The 22059-nt window shown below is 36.7% G+C and overlaps 1 protein-coding gene across 3 annotated transcripts in view; it reads right to left on the bottom strand.

Moving 5' to 3' along the window:
• Positions 1–9270: 9270 nt before the first annotated feature.
• SPATA17 (spermatogenesis associated 17) overlaps positions 9271–22059 on the bottom strand; it is a 175746-nt gene continuing 162957 nt past the window's right edge. For all 3 annotated transcript variants that reach the window (XR_004627369.1, XM_034667195.1, XM_002926656.4), the window contains one exon: positions 9271–9353. Coding sequence is in view for 2 of the 3 variants with exons in the window: in XM_034667195.1 (XP_034523086.1) it covers positions 9273–9353 (81 nt within the window). In the remaining variant the exon portion in view is untranslated. The remainder of the gene's footprint in view (positions 9354–22059) is intronic.

Raw genomic sequence — 22059 nt, 5'->3', positions numbered from 1 at the left:
AATATGCATATGTAAAGTTCTAATGGCTACAGGCAAACAGTTTAATACAGATATTCTATAAACGTATATTCCTACTAATTTACTGGATGAGAGTTATAGTTACTTGACATTTTGGCACTGCCATTTTTTAAAAGATAAAAGCCCTTGTTTTAAAGAGTTGTTTTAGGTTCATAGCAAAATTGAGAGGAAGGTACATAAATTTCCCCTAAACCCCTTGCCCTCACACAGGCACAGCCTCCCCTATTATCAGCATCCCCCATGAGTGTGGCACATTTGTTACAATTGATGAACCTACATTGACATATCATAATCACCCAAAGTCCTTACAACTACATGTCTTAACTCTTGCATCCTCCAAGAAATTGTTCTTAACTATTCCCATCCCACTTTAAGCCATTTTTTTCACATTTTAGGCATGTGGAAAATTAAAAAATATATCTTATACTAAATAACCATTTTTCATTTTTAGTTACGCCTCAGATTCATCATCTCAACTGAACAATTTCTGTATTCACATGACTTGTAATTAAGTAATGCTCAAAAATAAAAGGTTCTATACTGAATCCTTGTTGAGCAGAGAACCCAGGTTTTAGAAGAATGAGTAAACTATTTAGGCTCCAAAAATCACAAAATAATCTTTTATGTGTTCCCTTCTCCCAGTCAATGATGCTATTAGTTTATAATATTAAGTATGAGTGAAGGACTACATTTTTTAAGGACTTTTTTTTTTTAACTTATCTTTCATTCCACTGGATTACTTTCACATTGAGATGTGTGAAAGTTAATTTTTGTTAGGTAGTTGTAGTTTGGAATTAAATTTAAATGTCTTAAAATATATTAAGTAGCACAGACTACTTCCGAGCTGGAAAACATGTTAACTATGGAACAATGCAAGCCTGGCAAATAACCACTGTTAGATTTCATTACAGGAGCTTGGGTTTTACTCACAGTTTGTAGGGTCTTACAATCTCCCTGTAAGGCAGCAAATTAATTTCTCAACATTAAACACACACTGCATGTTTCCCTTCTATTTGCTTCAGTGATTTATTCCAACCAGTATGCATAGTTTCATCATTTCTTAACATCAGGATTCCTTAACGTACAGACACCTCACTTTACGGCAAGGACTGCTTAATGCCATTGCGTGCTAAGGAGCTACGTTTCGCAAACATAAATATGAGTCTGAGAACTATAAACTCAATGTACTGATAAGTGACAGTATCTGCTAGTACCAGCAGCAAGGTGATTTCCTCCTCATCAATGAGTTGAAGTGTTTAGACAAGGAAGAGTACTTAGCAACACCCTACTATGCCCTGTGAGGGAGGCTGCTGGGGACACTGAGCCCCAAAAGGAGTAAGCCAAGCATAAGCCACAGACCACGCTGGGATTTCATTCTAGTCTCACAGGAAAATGTTTCGAATTATAAAGTGGGAGAACAGATAAGTGTTTTGGCATTGTGTGCTTTTTGTAGAACACAACAAACAATCAGTTACATTTTCAGTCCAAATTCATGCCATTTCTCTCATTTAGAATCTTCCACTGGCGGTGGTAAATGAAAGAAGAGGTCATCTACTGTAGAAGAGTTAGGAAGTTTATCACTAAAGACGTAACACAAAAGATGTGATGAGTTGTGGTTCTAGATAAGCTTAAAGACAGGTGCTAACTAGAATTTAATGCATACAGACCAACCCAAACTATGTTCACTCACTCATTCATTTTTTCTAATGCGTTATGTAATTTAAAAAATATATTATTTAAGTATTCTCTATACCCAACATGGGGCTCGAACTCACCACCGGGATGTTAAGAGTCACATGCTCTTACAACTGAGCCAGGTGCCCCTCTATAATAGTTTTTTATAATCTGGAACTTGGATCAAGTGACCTGGAGCTCTACTAGTTCAGCAATTCTTTCACACTGAGATGTGTGACAAGTTCCACATATAATTTTGTGATTTTATTAATATCCCTCTTTGTTCCTAAAAGGTTTTGAGCCATTTTACAATGGGAAAAAAGTAAAATGGAAGAGAACATTAGGACAAAGTTAAAAGAGCTGGAGGAAAAAAATGTTATTGAAGGTAAAATTAGCACAGAAATGGACAACTGTGTGGATGTGAGAGGTAGGTCATAAATGTGGGGGAGCAGAATAAAAAGGGGATACAATTGTTAAGAAAAATTCAGGATTTCCCTAAGAATGCAATCTTGGGGCACCTAGGCGGCTCAGATGGTTAAGCGTCTGCCTTCGGCTCAGGTTGTGATCTCCAAGTCCTGGGATTGAGCCTGGAGCACCACATCAGGCTCCCAGCTCAGTGGGGAGTCTGCTTTTCCCTCATCCTCTCCCCCTGCTTATGCTCTGTCTCTCTCTCAAATAAATACATAAAATCTTAAAAAAAAAACTAAAAAAGAAAAGAATGCAAACTTGACTTTACAACCACAATACTATATTGTATAAATAAGGATAATTAAGGATAATTATTCATTTACAGATATGAAAGATTATTTCCCAGAAGGAACACTTTACCTGAGCAGCAATTATAACTTCCAGGATCAACCAACTTAGTGTATACCAAAATGTGTATCCAAAATCATATACAACAGAACTCTAAATGAGACTAGTTAGAAGTAACATTCCACAAAGTATGCAGTCAAATGGGCAACAGTGTCGTTATAGGCATTATTTTAGGAAGCTCTCTGCTATTTTACAGCTTCTATTCCTTGAAAGATTTTGGAACTTCCTTAACAACATTTATCCAACAGATATTTTACTTTGTGCCAGGTGCTCTGCTAGATGTTGGCTAGAGGGCATTTATCATGAGAGACAGTTATTTGCCCTCAAAGAAATTAGAGATGGGTGGGTTGGGGGGGGGAAAGACATTATCTGATTAACTATAAGAAAGTTGATGAGTATTTTGATTTCAGAAGAACTGGAGATCCAACTCTGAATGTTCTCAAGGTATATTCCTTTAAACATTCACAGTGTTCTTCACGTTTTTAATGGGAGTCAATATTCATTCAGCATTGAGTTTGGTAAATAAGATGGGTAATCAAATTATCACTTAGTTTTGGTCAGACATTAGTTCTAACTTTCTTGAGTGGCTCATACTGGGAATGTAGAAGGAGATTTTATATAAGTTGATGTAGCTAAGTAGTTTTCCAGATGAAACAGATTGCTTTCCTCAATTATACTCTCTAGTAAGATTCCATATCTCAGTCTTCCCTTTACTCGATATAGAGGCATTTCTTGACTCATATGGACACCTCTGTAGTTATCAGGAGCTCATGTGCGTGTGTTTGGGGAGATGGCAATGGTGAAGAACAACATTACAAAGATTGGCTATAGAGCACCTTAGGCATTCAAGAGCTTGGATCTCAGCAATGCAGAATAAACTGGCATTCTGAACAATGAAATACTTAGCAGTTTCCAAGAATATATCAAGAGCTAGAATTATTTTTCTTGGGTGTACTAATACAACTTTGAAGAAGAATAGGAAAAAGAGGAAGAAAAGGGAGAAGGAGGAGGAGGATGAAGAGGAATGGGAAGGGGAAGAGGAAAGAGAGAGAAGTCAGATCCCCTCACAATTACTTCTGTTTCTGAATTTCCAAGGACACATAACTTTGGAGTACTGAGGTTACTCATAAACCAATGCCGAAAGTTATTTTAAAAGAATGAGTTCCAAAACATTGTGAGCAGTGACAGCAGCATTAGAATAAGATTCAAGTCTCCTAAGATTATTATAAAAGAACAGGAATCTTTACTATAAAGTAATATATCCTATTTAAAAAAGAGAATAATAATCGAGGAAAGAGAAAGAGGCTTAATGGAGTTAGGAACCATTACAACAAGAGGCCAGGTTATATACTCCCCCGCCCGTAATGTCATTTTGATTTTTATTTTCATTTGTTGTTTCCAGAGTAAATGAATTTGGATAGTTGAATTACCCATTCTGTTATCTGGAATAGGCTCAATGCATACTGTTTCAAAGAAATCTGCTCTGTTCTGAATCTAGACACTTCTACTCAACTTCTTGTATTTTACAACATAGAATAATTCTTTACCATCTTCCATTTTTTTGTATAATGCCTGATAACATATTTTCCTATTCTATTTCTATTCCCCACCACCAATGTCAGCAAATTCCTCCTTGCAATAAATGTCTTATTAAGGAAAGCATTTGCTTTTATTACTTATTTGAATTTTCTACAAACCCATACTTATAACTCCCACCATATTAACCAAATTTGGCTCTATTTATTTGTTTTTAAAGATTTTATTTATTTGAGAGAGGGCAGAGCTACAGAGAGAGAGAGCACAAGGTGGGGAGCAGCAGAGGGAGAGGGAGAAGCAGGCCCCCCACTGAGCAGGGCCCACTAGGACTCCATCCCAGGACCCTGGGTTCATGACCTGAGTCGAAGGCAGAGGCTTAACTGGCTGAGCCACCCAGGTGCCCCACCAAATTTGATTCTAAACTAATGTTAACTGTTTTAAAAGTGAATCTATTTCCTATAAAATTTCACAAATCATAATTCCTTACATAATGCTGCATTACATTAAACAGTTTTAAAATTCCAGCTTAGACTATCATACAGACAAGGGTAAGGTTAAGGACTGAATCATAAGACTTGTCGTGTAGCTTTGAAGTGGGCAATGTTCAGAATCTTTCTAATACCAACCAATTGTCTTCCAAGTTTGTGGTGAAGACAGAATCAATAAATATTCACCCAACACCTACAAAATACCTAATAGACTGCTGAATGCCATGAAAGACTCAAAGGGTTAGAAAGCGTACTCTAAAATTTCACAATTTAACCAGTCAGATACTTGCTTTTCATTCAGAAACCACTTATTAAGTGAATACAATGTACTAGGTACAACTCTAGGTCTAGATGACCTTTTCGCTGTCTTTGCAGCAGAGACCTGCAAATGTCTTCTCTATTTGAGGGAGCCTATGTTTCTGGTCCCACACCCACTGGTCTATGTCTATATGTTGCAAGTTCAATGTCCTGAGAGGATTCTAATTGGTCTGATGGTCCCTATTTTCCTTAGGCTAGACCTCTCACACCAAGCCACTTCGTACCATTCATATTTCAAACCATCCGTCACTCATACTTACATGTTGGCTGCCCTTAACTTGGGTACCCAAACTGGTCTCATCAGTTGTGACCAGGGCGTTGGGGTCAGATTGCGGCCACTTCGGTGGAGCCATTTATGGTACTTTTGGTCACCAGGGGCAGTGGTTGTGACAGACATTCTCAGAGGGAAAAGACCCACTATCCACATACTGTGCGTACATAGATCCACACTATAATTATTTTATGAGCAGCTGGATGTAAATATTAGTTTATTGAATCACATTAAGAAGTATGGCTTACGTGTATTTTCTGTAGGATACGTTTTTATTTTACTTTTAGAACTGTAGAATGTTAGAATGAACCAAAGATGTTTCCAATTTCTCCTTTGGACAAATGAGAGAAAGAGAGGGCAGGAGAGAGAGAGACAGAGAGAGAGAAACACGTCAGAGGTTAAGGGACTTGTGTCAAGGTTACTCAGCAGCCACAGAAGTAGAATCCAGGATTTCAGGCAGTGGGAGTCTTCTATTCCACACTCAGTTCACACTTTAACCTCATTTTTACATTTTGTCTTTTATTTTCTAAAAACAGAAGAGTACAATGAAATAAAAAAAAGAACCTAGTAACATGAGCTCTCAAATTCTCTATTTAAATCTTCCTCCCTTAGAGTTAGCTCAGTTAAGTCTGGGAGGCTATGCTGTGATTTGACTTATGTCTGCTGGAATTATCCTATTCTGTAAGCTCTGTCTACACTGCTGCAGATATTAGTAACCAATGCTGATCGTATTTGCCATTAGACACATAGAATGCTCAGCTCACCTGCCTCAGTCATGGAGAAACACAAAAGAATGTCTTCCTATAGGCAAGTGGGTTGTTATAATCATCTTTATTTAAAGGACCACGGGGCCAAGAAAAGGATACTAAAGAAATGTTGGGTTTTGTTTCATTTTGGGTTTTTTGCCAATTCATTATGACTAAATTGGAAAGGGTTATAAATTCACATCGTGTGAAACTGAGTGACAAGGTTTAATCATAACTCTTGTTGAATTAAAAAATCAACCCCCAACAGGCATATATATAGCTTATATGCCTGATTATTACCTTCTCCTCACACACCTTATTTTTCCTTACACAGTTGCTAAGACCTTATTTCTTCTAGAAAAAGACAATAGAATTTCACTTGTTCCCTAACTCAGGTGCTAACCAAACTTATTTTTCATTTTAATTTTTTTCTCAGCTATTTGAGTCATTTATATGCCAAATTCCTATGAAAAGTTGGGGGGGTACATTGGTTTTCATGCATAATTTAATTAAAACTTAACTCACCTGGCCTCAAAATTCAACCACATTTTAGCAGAAAGATAGTCTAGACCAAGGCCAATCACAAAGAAGAATGAGAAAACTTAAGGAGCACATGATGCAAGAAAACTCACATCGATGCCAGATTAACCAATGATTTCACCTCATTTTGCTAAGTTTTCTTCACTCAAATCCTTAAAGAGACTCTTCTGCTTGAGAAGATAAATGTAGCTAAAACGACAGCAAAGCAATTCATACCCTTGACGCAATATAGTATAATCTGATTTCAACTAAGCTGCCTTCAGGAAACTATCAAAGGTTACAAAAATCACCAGTTACAAAGGAAAATTAAAGAAATTAAAAGGAGTCATATTCTAGTCAGAGAATAGATATTAAAATATGTGTGTGTTTAAAATCTAATTCACTCTCAGCAATTTCAGTGGCTGAAATCTTAGTGCGTTAATCAAAATGGGTATCCAGTGTAGGTTCTGTTTATCCTAAACGCAGACAGGCTAAGGAAAGAAAGATTAATTTGGTAAAGGCATCACTATTCTAATCGGACTGATGGGAAAACGTAGTATGGGTGTAAGAGGCAATGTAGGGTGAATTATAGTGAAGTGATGAACTACCTTGAAGCTGAAGCAATCAAATAGATAGCTCTAAAAATTACTATGGCATCTTTATTCAACACTTTGGTCTAAGTGTCCCCGTCTTGGCCTTCTTTACAAAGAACAGAAGCACTTTGTTGTATTTGGTGAAATTAAATCTTAATAGGAGAGCCTCAGCTAAGGCTGCTACCCTTCACTTACCAAAATTAAACACTAGACATTAATTTCCTTTCCAAGAAGAGGAGATGACATTTTGATAATATTTTCAATTTACAAAATAGTTAAAAATCCAAGAGAAGCGTTAGCAAACATTTTTTTAAATTTCTATCACATATTTCTGTCACATATCTGTGCATCGTGCACTCTTTTTAATTAAAAGTAATGTGAAACATTTGTTACTCATCCTTGTCTTCTTTATAAATAACTTAGCAAGTAATTATTTCGTCTTCAGAAAAAAAAGATAATTGTCTCTAAATTATTATGACTGAATAGAATAAAGTCAAGATGTTTTTGTAATTAGTAGAGAAGAGCAAGTAGTCCCTATTGGAGTATTTTGTTTTAACACTTTGCTTTTGTCTGATTAGATAAAAATTTTATGAAATGAGACTACAAAGAAGTATCACCCAAAAAGGCAATCATAATCTCACTATCTAGAGATAACTATTGTTAACATTTTGCCTTATAAGAATGTATACACATACATGTAATATACAAATAAGTGCATGCAAGTGTGTTTTTATATACATACACATTATATATGTACGTGTACACACACACACACACACTTTTTTAAAGGAGTCATACTACAGAGGTTCTTTTGAATCCAGCCTTCTTTTCTTAGAAATATAGGCATTTTTTTTCAAATTAATAGGTAAAGATCTATGTTAACATTTTTAATGTCTTCATAGCATTGCATTTACATCTTATTTATTTAACTTACCATATACTGAGTATTCACATTGTTTTCAACCTTTCACCATTATAAATAGGCTGTATCTTTTTTTTTTAAATTATGTTCAGTTAGCCAGCATACAGTACTTCATTAGTTTTTGATGTAGTGTTCAACGAGTCATTAGTTGCACATAACACCCAGTGCTCATCACAACAGGTGCCCTCCTTAATGCCCATCACCTGGTTCCCCATCCCCCCACCCCTCTCCCTTCTGTAACCCTCAGTTTGTTTCCCTGAGTCTAGAGTTTCTTGTGGTTTGTCTCCCTCTCTGATTTCTTCCAGGCTGTGTATGTGAACTAACATCCGAAGTCATACACAAATATGAAAAATTTTATTTCCACTACTGCATATTGTGAATCACGAATACTAGATAGATGTTCCCACGTGTAATGGTGCTTTACAAACCTCTGAAACCGCAATTCCGCTTGGCACTATGTTTTCCTACTAGCTCAGAATATTTCACATTTCCCTTTCTACATTGTTTTGGAGTAGTTAGGTGGTAGATATTACTATCTACATTTAACATACCGATTTTTGAGTTGAAGCATCCAAAACTGTACATGGGGGAGAAGTGACGCTATCGCTAAATCTACGGAATGAACATAAGTTGCTTGAATCTACTCTGTGCTCTTTCCAACGGACCAATGTCTTCCCCTTACTTCTTGGTGCGGGAGGTTACCGGGGATGCCACCCAGCATGCTTTCGCATTCCTGCCTCTTTTCCTTCCACTATAGTGATCTTTGCTGTCTTCATCCGATACTTCCTTTACATTGGGCTGAAAGTGCCAGAATGCCTATTAGTCTTACTTTGATTATAAACACTTCCTATTCTAAAACTCCTCAACAATTCAATGGTTTTCACTGAGAGCTCATTTTGTGATCCTGAAGTTTATGTGGTTATCTCTGCTTTTCTCTATGCTGTTAACTTTGACAATCAGATCCTAGACACTCTTATTTGGAATCCCCTAAAGACAACTCATACTTCAAATAACACACATACCGAAAATAACATCTTAAACTATTTTAGCTTTCGGACACTATCAATATTTTTTCACCGCATTGTGTAAAACTATTTTTATTATATTAATTAACGGAAAAAGACTACTTCAGATTTTTGTCAATTCTATTTCTTAATATATTTTGAGTTTGTTTTGGAGAAGAGCTTTGAAAAATAAAATCCATGATTTTTGAATGTAAGAAACCATTAAATGAGAATGAAAAATGGAGTTTTATTATATATATTATATCATGGTTTTAAAAATGCTTGAGAGTTAAAGTCAATCTCATTTGATTTTTTAAAATGTTTTTAATATACTTTTTGAAGTACTTCTTAGCAAAAATGCATACCTTTATATAATTTGTCCAGCTTTTGAATATAATTTTCCATACTTTGAGAAGAGATCAAATGATGGTAATACAGTTTGGAAATCCTGGAAAGAAAAAGATCAAAGATTACCACAGAGATCTTACTGACTTTGTATTGTTATTATTATTTTATTATAATTTATGTTGTATTAAATTTCTAGATAAATATTTAACTGCACTTCAAATTTCCCATCATATCCTCAAATAAGACAAAATTGGTACTTAATTTTTATCAGTTGAAAGCCAGAAGTACCGAAGCTTCCTTAGACACAGAGGTTGCCACAGCTATGGGTGGCACTATTAAAAACCTCTGAGCAATGCAAAGGCCAGACACACTTACTTGTCTGTATCACAAGAACTCACAAATTTGTATCTTTTATCTTGACCTATAAGGCCCCCGCCTAGCTGTGCTTTTGGGTCCTTTTCTAACGTGGCTTATTTTCCTCTACATTTCCCTCATTTCGTCTTCTTTAGCTACACTTCTGTTTACTGGGCACATTTCCTCTCAGTCTTTATACTTACAGATGCCTCCACCTAGACAGCCTTATCTCCAGTTATTTCCATGGCTCATTCCCTCCTTTTATCACATCTCTGTTCAAAGAGGCCCTCCCAGACTACCTATATATACAAAATAGCGCTCCTGAAACTTTCTATCACCTCAAATTTTCTTAATTAACACTCCCTGATATTACATATTTATCTATCTTGTGTCCCACATGAGAAAATAAGCTTCACAGGAGTAGTTCTGTAAAAAATAAATATTTGTTGACTGACTGAATGAAATGGGAAAGGTGACAGACTGTGCTAAGTACCGCAGCATTGATTCAGAGGAATGCTCCAGGAGTTTAGAGGGCAAAATCATTCTTTTACTCAGTAACCAGAGAAGCAGCATTTGATGGAGGACAGAAATGAATACTCTTCATGCATGTTAAAAAGGCAAATAAATTAAAGTACTAAATCAATAGTGAATATTGAAAATAAATGGTCAGACTAGATAAAAGTGTATGTTTCTCTTCCTATGGGAGACCTATCCTTAAAGGAGATGATTTGGGATCATTTTTGGTTTTCTTGCCTTTAAGAAAACCTTGGCAAGAAGGACCTCCACCCTGAGCCCACCTCTTTTAGAGAGGTTCGTACATTACAAACACACGAAGCATCAATGTATTGAAGAACATGCACGTGTCTCTGCCACCGGGGACCCGGCTCTCTAGTCTGGCACAGCAGAGCTCACCCTAGATGTCTGCTTTTCCGACTAACGTGATTCAGGCCCCAGGGAGAAGCTCCATGTCTGTTGCTCTGTGTCAGTGAAATAAAAGTGACTAAGCCCAAGTGATATGAAGGACAGTTATGCTGTAATAGACACTGCTTTCAAGTACGCAAAGAATTTAAGTGACAAAGATGCTTAGATAAAAAACTAATAAATTTGAATAAAATCCTCCCTCTTGGATAGCATAAATGTAATAGAACGTTATACAATTTTTCTGTGGTGCCAAGCATCTATATTCTTGCTTTCTTTTTAGTACAACTTGGGATTCTAGAGGCACTCAAGAATTGATAAAGTATTTACAAGAGTTGTCCGTGACATAGCAGGGATATTTTGCAAGAGTAAATAATTCAAATTACTCTTAAATTTGAATGTATGAAACTTAAGGCATATGTGTGAAGCATGGTAGTGATTTTTTACGCAGGCACTTGATGAACTCAGGAACCTAGAACTGTGGATAGTTTTAGTTTTATAAATATACACGACAATTTAATTTTCAAAAAAGTAAATGAAAAGGTTAATTTCATCTAAATGATCTTAGTTTAAACTTTTGATATTTATTAATTATATTTATTACCCATTTTGACATAATAGATAATCTTGAATTTTAAAATAACTTATTTTTAAAACATGTAAATAAGTTTAAATTTTTGTTTTTTACATTTACTTTAATTTACACTTGCTAAAAATGTATTCAAACTATACATGCTTTAAATAGATTTATATTTTCTTTTAAAATCTGGTTTATTCCATTATCGATAATGCCATAATAAGTAAATCAAAATCTTGATTCTAAAAATATAATTAAATAAAAACTTAAAAAAATAAAAATATAATTAATGATTCTGCTGAAGTAAATGCAAGAAAATAAATTATACGGAATACATACTATGCATAATTTATGTGTGTCTTTATTTTACTACTCACCCAAACATTATAGACCCACCAACAGATAACCCGGTCATGGGAACAATTAGTAAATGTTGTCGTCTTTGATATTTTGCCAACTTTCAGTCTTACTTTTATGCATAGTTCTGGATGTTATAAATGTATTTTTATTAGGTAGAATGACAGAACATATTTATTTAACAATTAACTTGATTTGTAACTTTTCAATCAGGCATATGATATGTGGCTTCCATTGCTCTGACCTTCTGCTCTGTAAATGGCAGAGGTGGGCCTGCTCTTCACATGCCTGGAGGCCTACTCAACGGACCCCCAGCTGCTTCTTCTCAAGACATGGAGTGCTCTTCCTCCAAAGGCCTCACCTTCCACCCTTTCCAAGTCCTCTTTGCATCTGTCTTGTAAACCACTTTCATATTCTGCAAACCTGTCTAGAAGCAGTTTACCAAACTGATATAAATGTAAATGAGGTAGTCTGAAGTTTCTTTACTTCTTACATCTCAGTTAGTTGTCCACATTTGACCAAAGTATTCTAGTGCTGATTAGGCTTCCTTTATAGTAATTCTCTCCCTTATTACGTAAGTAATTTTTTGTTTCCTTCACTAATACCTTAAGAATGTTCCATTCTTTTACTTTTTTATTGAGGGAAGTTTTCATTTGATCATTTTCTTTATTCTCTGATACCCTAGACCTGCATCTAATCACTGTCTTTTGACAATGGTGGTGTGATATAGTGGAAAGGGCTCTGGCCTGGCCTTGGGGCCACTGAATCATTTGTCAAACATGTGCTGGGCCCCACGCCAAGCTCTAGCCTACCGAGAACCAGGTGGGAATCCCTGGACCACCACTGACTAGTGTTTTCAGCTTGGTTGAGGTATTTATCTACCTGAAATTGTTTACTCATCTGGACTCCAGTTTCTGGTCCAATATGTAAAGAGTTTGGAAGTCATCACTCCCATCATCTCAACAGGTAAAAGGTGAACAGATTTCAAATCAACTCTTCTTAGATCCATCAGAAAACTGAGGTCACAGGGCAAACTTCTGCCCTGAAAATGGGAGAGACATGTAGATACTGCAGATCACAACCTACTGGGAGCAGAAACTCAGGAAGGGAAGAGCGCTGAAGACAATATTATAGGAATACCTTCAACTTTAATTAACAGGTTGCTGGTGGCTCAGTGTGGGCCAGTTGAGAGTTAATAACTCTGAGGGGCTCCATCGTAAGGGGGCTCTCATGCTGTCCTGAGTTTTCCTACTAGGAGGCGTACCAGGATCTCACTGTGAACCTTACTCTTGCTTCCAGCAGAGGGCGGGAAAAAGGAGCCATTTGGGAATATTTCCAGACCTCTCTGTTCTCCTAAATAAGGCCTGTCCTCAGTGAATCTACTTTACCAGCCTGGGGAATCATCAAAGGCTGACTGATCTGAGGGAAGAGAAATAAGGCTCACTTAAAAGACTGAGACCTAATCATAGGACTATGGAACATTTCCCCTCCCCACAATTTACCACCCATCATTGGGCTCCTGTGTAATAACAGGGGATCACAGTCAAAATAACTGCAAGCCTAAGACTCCATTTAAAAGTTTCTAGGTACACTCAAAGAAAACAAGGGAGAGAAGGAAAAGAACACTAAAGAAAATTTTAGCTCTGACACCATGACTATAGTCAACAGTGAACAGTCTAATTCGGAAAACATAAAAGCTCACACTAAAGGCCGATGTACCTTAGTTCTTTCAACTTGATATATCATGTCTAGTGTCCAACAAAAAATTACAACTCATGCTAAAGGCAAACAAGAACAACAACAAACCCCCCAAAACTCAAATCTGAAGAGGTAAGCCAGACATCAGAAACAGACTCAGATATGCAGAAATTTTGGAATGATCAGACCAGGGATTGAACTATGATTAATATGCTAAAGGTGCTAATGTAAAAAAGTGGACAACATGCAAGAACACCTGGGTAATGTAAGCAGAGACACGAAAACTAAAAAAGAACCCAAGGAAACACTAAAAATCAAAAATGCTGTAATAGAAATAAAGAATGGCTTTGATGGATTCAACAGGAAACTGGACATGGCTGAGGAAAGAATCACAGAGCCTGAAGATATGTCAGGAAAAATTTCCAAAACTGAAATTCAAAAAGAAAAGAGAATGAAAAAGATGCAATAGCATATGCAAGATATGGAATAGATATGCAAGATATGGAATAGATATGCAAGATATGGAATAGATATGCAAGAACTGTTAGACAATTACATTAGGTGTAACTTATGCATACTGGGCATATCAGAAGAAGACCAAAAAAAAGGAACAGAAGAAATATTTGAAGTAATAATGGTTAAAATTTTTCCTAAATTAATGACAGACATGAAACCAGATTCAGAAAGCTCAGAGAACATCAAAAATTTATACCAAGCATGTCATATTCAAACTGCAGGAAACCATACGAAGAAAAAAAAAATCTTGAAAAAAGCCAAAGGGACAAAAAACCACCTTCCACATAGAGGAACAAGGGTAAGAATTACATTGGACTTCTCTGCAGAAACTGTGCAAGAGAGAATGGAGTTAAGAAAGTGTTGAAAGAAAATAATCACCAAACTACAATTCTGTATCCAGAGAAATTATCTTCAAAAGTAAAGGAGAAACAAAGACTTGCAGACAAATATTTTGATAACAAGTGAAGAAATTTGTCACAGGTAGCCCTACTACGCAAGAAATGCAATTTCTTTTCTAAAGAAAGAAAACTTTGAAGTTATCAGAGAGAAGGAAATTGAAATAGATTAGAAATGAAGAGCATTAGAGAAGAAATAAATGAAGGTAAAATAAAACATTTTATTTTCATTTTTCTTAATTACCTTTCAGATAACCATTTTGTTCAAAATAATAATAATATACGTGCATAATATACAGTAAATACAAAATATGTACAATATACATAATAAAACATAATCAGTGACTATAGCTTATGGATGAGGTAAATGAATGACTGCAATGTTATAGGGATGGGGTGGGATTGGGAATAATCTGTTACAAGGTAGCTGAACTACCTATGAAGCAGTACAGTGTTATTTGAAAGTGGACTCTGATGAGTCACATATGTATATTCCAAACTCTAGAGCAAACACACAAATTTTTTTTAAAGAAGGTATAATTGATATGTCAAAAGAGGAGAGAAAATGGAATCATATAAAATGCTGAATAAAACTAGAGAAGCCTGAAAGAATGGAGAGAAAAAAACAAAACAGAAACAAAAGACCAACAGAGAACAATGTAATTGATGGAAAACAGCTACTAACAGAGTAGATATTCATCCGGCTATATTAACAATCACTTTAAATGTGAATAGTCTAAATACATCAATAAAAGGCAAAGACTGTGGACAAAAAACAAGATCCAAATATATGCTGGCTCCATGAAACCTGCTTTAAATTAAAAAAACACAAACAGATTAAAAGTAAAGGGACGGAGAGGATACACCATGCTAACATTAACCAAAAGAAGGCTGGAGTAACCATATTAATTTCAGACAAAACAGACTTCAGAGCAAAGAAATTATCAGGGATAAAGACAGGTGTTTCACAATAAAGGGGTCAATTCTCAAAGAAGACATAACAATCCTTAATGTGTATGTGCCTAGCTATACAGCATCAAAATACATGAAGCAAAACTGATAGAACTGCAATGAGAAATAGGCACTGCAGTAGTCAGAGATCTCAACACCCCTTTCTAAGTAACTGACAGATCCAGTGGGAAGGAAATCAGTAAATATACAACTGAAAAGAACAGCTATCAATCAACTCTAACTGACATTTATAGACAACAATAGCTGACACATTCTTCTCAAGCTCACATGGAACATATACCAAGACAGACCACATCCAGTGCCATAAAATACACCTCACCAAATTCAAAAGAATAAACATCAGACAAAGTATACTCTTAGATCACAATGCAATTAAGCTAGAAATCAATAACAGAAAGATAGCTGAAAATCCCCCAAATACTTGGAGGTTAAACAAAATACCTCTAGATACATTTGGGTCAAAGAAGAAGCATCAAGAGAAAAAAAATATTTCAAACTTAATGAAAATTAAAATACAACTTATCAAAATTTGTGGGATGCAGCAAAAGGAGTGCCTAGAGGGAAATTTATAGCATTGAATGTATATGGCAGAAATCATTGATTTAAGTTTTCACTTTAGGAAACTGGAGAAAGAAGAAATTAAATACGAGGTAAGCAGAAGAAAATCAGAGCAGTAATTAGTGAAATTGAATATAGGAATGCAATAAAGAAAAACAACAAAATCAAAAGCTAGTGCTTTGAAAAGGTCAGTAAAACTGATAAACACCCAGCCAGGCTAAGAAAAAAGAGAGAAGACACAAATTACTAATATCAGAGATGAGAGATGGACCATCATTACTAATCCCGTGAATATTAAAAAGGATGATAAAAGAATATTATGAACAACTCTATGATCATAAATTTGATAACTTAGGTGAAATAGACCAATTCCTCGAAAGACACAAACTACTAAAATTCATACAAGGAGAAACATATAATCTGGATAGGCCTATATCTATTTTAAAAATTAAACCAATAATTGATAATCTTCCCAAACAGGCCCCGATGATTTCACTGATGAATTCTACCAAATAAGGAAGAAAAGATACTAATTCTGTTTAAATTATTCCAGAAAATAATAGCACAGGAAGCACTTCCTAACTCATTGTTTCATCATCTATAAAATGGAGATATCTGTCTCACAGGGTTGTTTTAAGGATTAACCAGGATAAAATATCTGGCACTTAGCACTAATATTTTCCTCCCCTTTTCCTTCAACGGCAGAAGTCTACTCATATTCTACCAACCATGTTCTTTAAAAATCAAATTAAATAAATTTCATTGGCACCCATGAGAGACTAATTATGGAGCAGTAACGAAATGAAGTGGGACTCAAAAGATTTTGATCATAACCCCCATCAGTAAAAATATTTTGAGCAAGCACTCTTAATATGTCTAGTAATTTGTTTTAAATTTTACATGTATAATACTGTGATAGCAAAATGTCATGTTAAACAGGTATAGAAATGAGGTGCAACTCAATATAAATAGAAATTCTAACACGTTCTTCCTTCATTCCTGTGGATCTTCTTGTGTACTTAATTTTGGACTCTTCTAATACAGTGAATGAAGAGTGACTTAATCCTGTGTTATAGTCTCACCTGTGCCTGCCACTAACATTTGAACATCTACAGTGTGTAAGTACTATGCTAGTCAGCTTCCAACTGATGGTAACCAAAACTTAGCTGTGTCTTCCCAGGAGACCTCATGGGCTAGTGGGAGACTCAGACAAAAGGCATTTACAGTTGTGTAGATAAACGAGCATTGACTCTTCAAGTACCTATACTCTCTATCCCCTAAAAGAAAAATTTTCATAAATTCTTTATCACTCTTATATTTTAATTTAAAATCCCAAATTCTTACTTGGCCCTAGCTAACCAGTAACTGTTACCTCTCGTATAGGAAAAGATGAATATGCCATTAAGACTGCTTGGTTTTGGGGGCGCCTGGGTGGCACAGCGGTTAAGCGTCTGCCTTCGGCTCAGGGCGTGATCCCGGCATTGTGGGATCGAGCCCCCACATCAGGCTCTTCTGCTATGAGCCTGCTTCTTCCTCTCCCACTCCCCGCTTGTGTTCCCTCTCTCGCTGGCTGTCTCTGTCTCTCTGTCGAATAAATAAATAAAATCTTTTAAAAAAAAAAAAAAAGACTGCTTGGTTTTGAAGAAAATCTGGTGCTGGTTCTCATTTGTTTAAAATTTGCCTCTGATACATAAAACAGGCCACCCTGCCATGGGAAGCTCTTTATGAGCTCAAGAAAACCACCTGCACAACACTCATGCAGTGTCACTTTTTAAATGGGGGGTGGGGGGTTGCTTTTCTGAAAAATAACCTCATCAAGAAAAACACTGGGGACAGTAATTCTAAATCCTGCCATAGCCTTTGCTTGCCAAAGCAGACAGCTTTTGCTATTAGGATGCCCAGCCAAACACAAATAATCCACTGCTAAAATGAGCTCCTTGGGACAATTTAGAAGTCTTTGGAAGTGAACGGCTCTTTGAGCTGGAAGGCAGCCCAGGTCCATTTTCAAACCCAAGTCAAAATGACAAAGAGCAAATTTCCTGGGCCACTCACCCCCTAAGTGTAAGATTACTTTAGGTTGGCAGCTGGGCTGTTTATCTAGTTATTTAAGGTTTTTCACCAGATACTCAAAACTGAGTACTTAACCAGATTCAGTGCTGCTAAGCAGGACAGTGTGATAACACCATAGCAAACAAAACCTCCAAGATTCGAAGAACAAGACAGAAATCAAAGGTTATGCAATAGTGTTCAGCTTAAAATATTTTTTAAAAATAATAGAAAAAAATACTCAGCTCCAAAGCATTGCAAAGGTGTTTCTCTTGGAGCTTCAAAAAACGAGAGTGGCAAGAACTTTTAGCTGAATACTAAGTACTATTTTAACTGAAAATACTTCCTGGAAAAGACCACAGTTAAGTCTAGTTTGCACTCGGGATTTTCCAGTCTTTAAACGAGAGTTCATAGGCAGGTTTAAAAGATAGCCTGGCATTATTCCCACAATCAAACTTTGCTCTCATTACGTGTGGAAAATGCTGTGATGGCATTTCTATGGTTTTGACAAAAGAATATGGTTAAAAGTTGTAGCAGTTAGTGTCTTCTCCCTGCTCACTCTGCGTTTTCAGGAAAACATCCTGAAGTGTTCTCTATGATTTGTATTCTTATCAATCCCATAGCTTCAGGATTTAACATGTTACTCTTTCAATTAAACCATTTGTGTATGTTCCCAAAGAAACCATTTCTAGCTGACCTTGAGTTCATGATGCATTGTTGGTGTGAACATGGAAAGGAAACCAAGTTCATGTGTATATTACATTATGCTTAGCGTGTCACTGATGGTATCTGCAAGTGGTCTGAAAACTTACTTACGACTTCTGCTCGGAGGTAGTATTGCTTTGGTGCCAAGGTGCCTGAGTTTGAAATCCAGCTTTATTCTTAAGAGTTCTGTGATCCTGGACTACTAATTTAACCTCTGCAATTCTTGTTTCCTCATTTGAAAGAGATGAAATAACATGAAAATAATAACACCTTACTCATAGGGTTGTTACAATGATTATGAGTACATGCATATAAAGTGTTTAAAACAGTGCCTGGCATATAGCATGGACTTCATAAGTGCTAGCTATTTTCAAACTAGGAAATTCTCAGATACCCTTATGGAAGGGGGTGGAGGGAATAGTTGTGAATGAATAATCCTAAATAGTTGCCTATTCAAAGGTTATTTATATTTGACTTTGGTATACACTTTCCTACTTTTATTTCAATGTGGGTACATCCAAAATCTAATATATATTTGAGTTTCTATTGAATCTTTTTCCATTTTTACATATCTTTCTTCTTAACAGATTTATCTGCTATAGTTTTAATAGTTTTATCTGTTTTCTTTTATTTAGTTCATGCTCCTCCTCCATCTTTATAGCCTTGGTTATAAATGCACAGGTGGGAAATGGCAGGCCAGACATGTAAAGTGAAGGATAAATAACAGAGTTTCTTGTTTGACCAGTTCATGCATTATGGCGTATATGTATTATGGTTGCAATAAAAGAGATACAGGACATAAAGATATATCAGAAGAGTAGATCTAGATATAGAAATATATTTGTACATATAAAATGTGGCCTTATCTATTTAATTTCAACTAAAAACAGTAAAAATGTCATCTAAATAAAAGTCACTGAAATGGGACATACAACTAGGTACAATGTTGTAGTTAGAATGATCTGTAGCCTTTTACTTGGTTTGGTAGCAAAACTAATGATACCAGGGTAAGAGGTTCCAGGAACATTATTTTCACGTACAAAGACAGCCCATTTTAAATAGAGGGAATGCTATTAAGAACCTAGCCCTAAAGGGAAAGTTTGGGCTTGCATATGGTTAGTGTACTAGAAAATGGGCCGCAAAAATGTTCAGAGGTAATATCGGAATGGCTTAAGGAAAACCACTTACAGGGGCACCTAGTGGCACAGCTGGTTGAGTGCCAGACTCTTGGTTTGAGCTCAGCTTGTGACCTCAGGGTGGTGAGATCGAGCCCTGTCCCATGTTGGCTCTGTGCTCTGCATGGAGTGTGCCTGGGATTCTCTCTCCCTCTCCCTCCCCACCCTGACCACGTACTCTCTCGCTCTCAAATAAATAAATAAATCTTAAAAAAAAAAGAAAGAAAAAAGTAAACCACTTAGAGTGGAGAATAACAACTGAAACCAGGATTGTGACTTTCTTAAATACTGTGTGTTTCTTGGTAGGAAAGAAACTGAATGCCTCTAGGTAATTTGGTACTTTCAGACAATTCTCAAGAGGGGAAGTAACTGCTAAAAGACTGGCCACACTATTTTCACAGTTGTATTCCCAAGGTTTAGCACAGTGTATGGTGCGGGCTTGGTAAATATTATTTGGCTGAAGGAATGACTGATAATAAAGAGACATGGCCTTGGGGAAACCGCTAATCTGCTCAAAGTATGAACCTTCTGGAATAGCACCTCTTTATCCTCTCATTCAACCCTGTCACTCTAGAAGCCAAGAGGAGATGGAAACTGTGTGCCCAGTTCTCCATTATTAAGAGGGTCCTCCCAAAGTCCAATCCACACTCTGGAATGTTCCATTTTCCAGCTAGTAAATGCTATACCCAGGTCCCTCAGTACTTTCAGTGATCTCAGTCTAAAAGTATTTGGGAGACAGAGAAATAAGGAGGGCAGGGAGAAGGAGAGAGAGAGAGGGGAAAAAGGAGAGACAATAGAGAAAAAATGAGTACAGATGCTCATCTGTGAGCTCTATGGCAAATGAACAGGAGGGTGTATTGTCTTGTATATTACCAGCACCATTACACTGCCTGACCCATCAGGACTCGATAAATCATGACTGAATGGAAATACAGGACTTCTCATTGTGACTGTTTTGCAAAGATGATAATGCCCAGATTCACCAGGAAATACCCTATAGCAATGTGCTCAATGATGACTTCTTATAAGAACACTAATCACTGACCCTCACTATTCAGATTCCTTATTTGCAAATTTACTAAAATTCATATGTAACCCCCAAATCAATACCCACAGTGCTTTCATACTCATTCACAGATATAAGCAGAGTGGCAAAAAAGTTGAGCCCCTGGATGCACACCCCCCAGCTGAGGCCTGCTTTCTCATTTCCGCTCTTACACTGTAACAAGTGTCTCTTTGTGCTCTAATTTTAGTACTGCCTTTTTCATCTTTTTGTGCTTGTTGTCGCTGATTTCACTGTTTAAAATGGACCCAAGCACAGTGCTGCACTGCTGTCTAGTGCTCTTAGGTGCAAGAAGGCTACTATGTTCCTTGAGGCATTCAGGAAGGAGTTGCAGTGCTGTTAGCCAGGAGTCAGATGTTAATGAATCAACAATGTATATTAATGAGTTTAAACAGAGACGCATATAAAACAATGTTATGTATTGGTTAGTTGACAAAAATGCTGACCACAGGCTCTCAGGAACCTAACCCTGTGAGTGAGAACACGAATTAAAATACGAACTAAGGAATTCACAGTATTGTTTACTAATTCTTTACAAGGTAGGTTGCAAATAACTTTGTGAACACTAACTGTGGGGCGCCTGGGTGGCACAGCGGTTGGGTGCCTGCCTTCAGCTCAGGGCGTGAGCCTGCTTCTTCCTCTCCCACTCCCCCTGCTTGTGTTCCCTCTCTCGCTGGCTGTCTGTATCTCTGTCGAATAAATAAATAAAATCTTTAAAAAAAACAACAACACTAACTGTATATCAATTATAACCTGATATTTTAGTGTTTTTTTCTTTAAAATTTTATTTATTTGTCAGACAGAGAGAGAGAGCATAAGAAGGGGAGCAGCAGGCAGAGGGAGAGGGAGAAGCAGGCTCCCCGCTGAGCAAGGAGCTGGATGGGGAACTCCATTCCCAGGACCCTGAGATCATAACCTGAGCTGAAGGCAGATGCCCAACCAGCTGAGCCACCCAGGTGTCCCCTGACATTTTAGTTTTATGAAGAGGTTTTCATTTCAGTATAATTTCTCTGAGATTAAAAATAAAATAAAGTAAGGGATGCCTGGGTGGCTCAGTCAGTTAAGCATCTGCCTTCGGCTCAGGTCATGATCCCAGGGTCCTGGGATAGAGCCCCGCATCAGGCTCCCTGCTCAGCAGAGAGCCTGCTTCTCCCTCTCACTCTGCCTGCTGTTCTGCCTACTTGGGCTCTCTATCTCTCTGCCAAAAAAAAAAAAAAAGAAAAAGAAAAAGAAAAAGACATCTTTAAAAAAATAAACTATAAATGAAGATTTCAATGAACAAAATTCTCATAATCCTCTACTAAACTTAGATTTTCATATTATCAGGAGTTATATTTATTTAATTTCTTTCTGCTCCTTTTAAAGAATTGGTTTCTTTCTCTTCCTTTCTTTTCCTTTCCTTCCTTCCCTCCCTCCTCCTTCCCTTCCCATCCCTTCCCTTCCCTTCCCTTCCCTCCCCCTTCCCTTCCCTT

The sequence above is a fragment of the Ailuropoda melanoleuca genome, chromosome 8, assembly GCF_002007445.2.
Source record: "Ailuropoda melanoleuca isolate Jingjing chromosome 8, ASM200744v2, whole genome shotgun sequence".
In the NCBI taxonomy this organism is placed as follows: domain Eukaryota; kingdom Metazoa; phylum Chordata; class Mammalia; order Carnivora; family Ursidae; genus Ailuropoda; species Ailuropoda melanoleuca.
The sequence above is the reverse complement of the archived record's forward strand: the minus strand, read 5'-3'. Positions and strand labels throughout refer to the sequence as shown.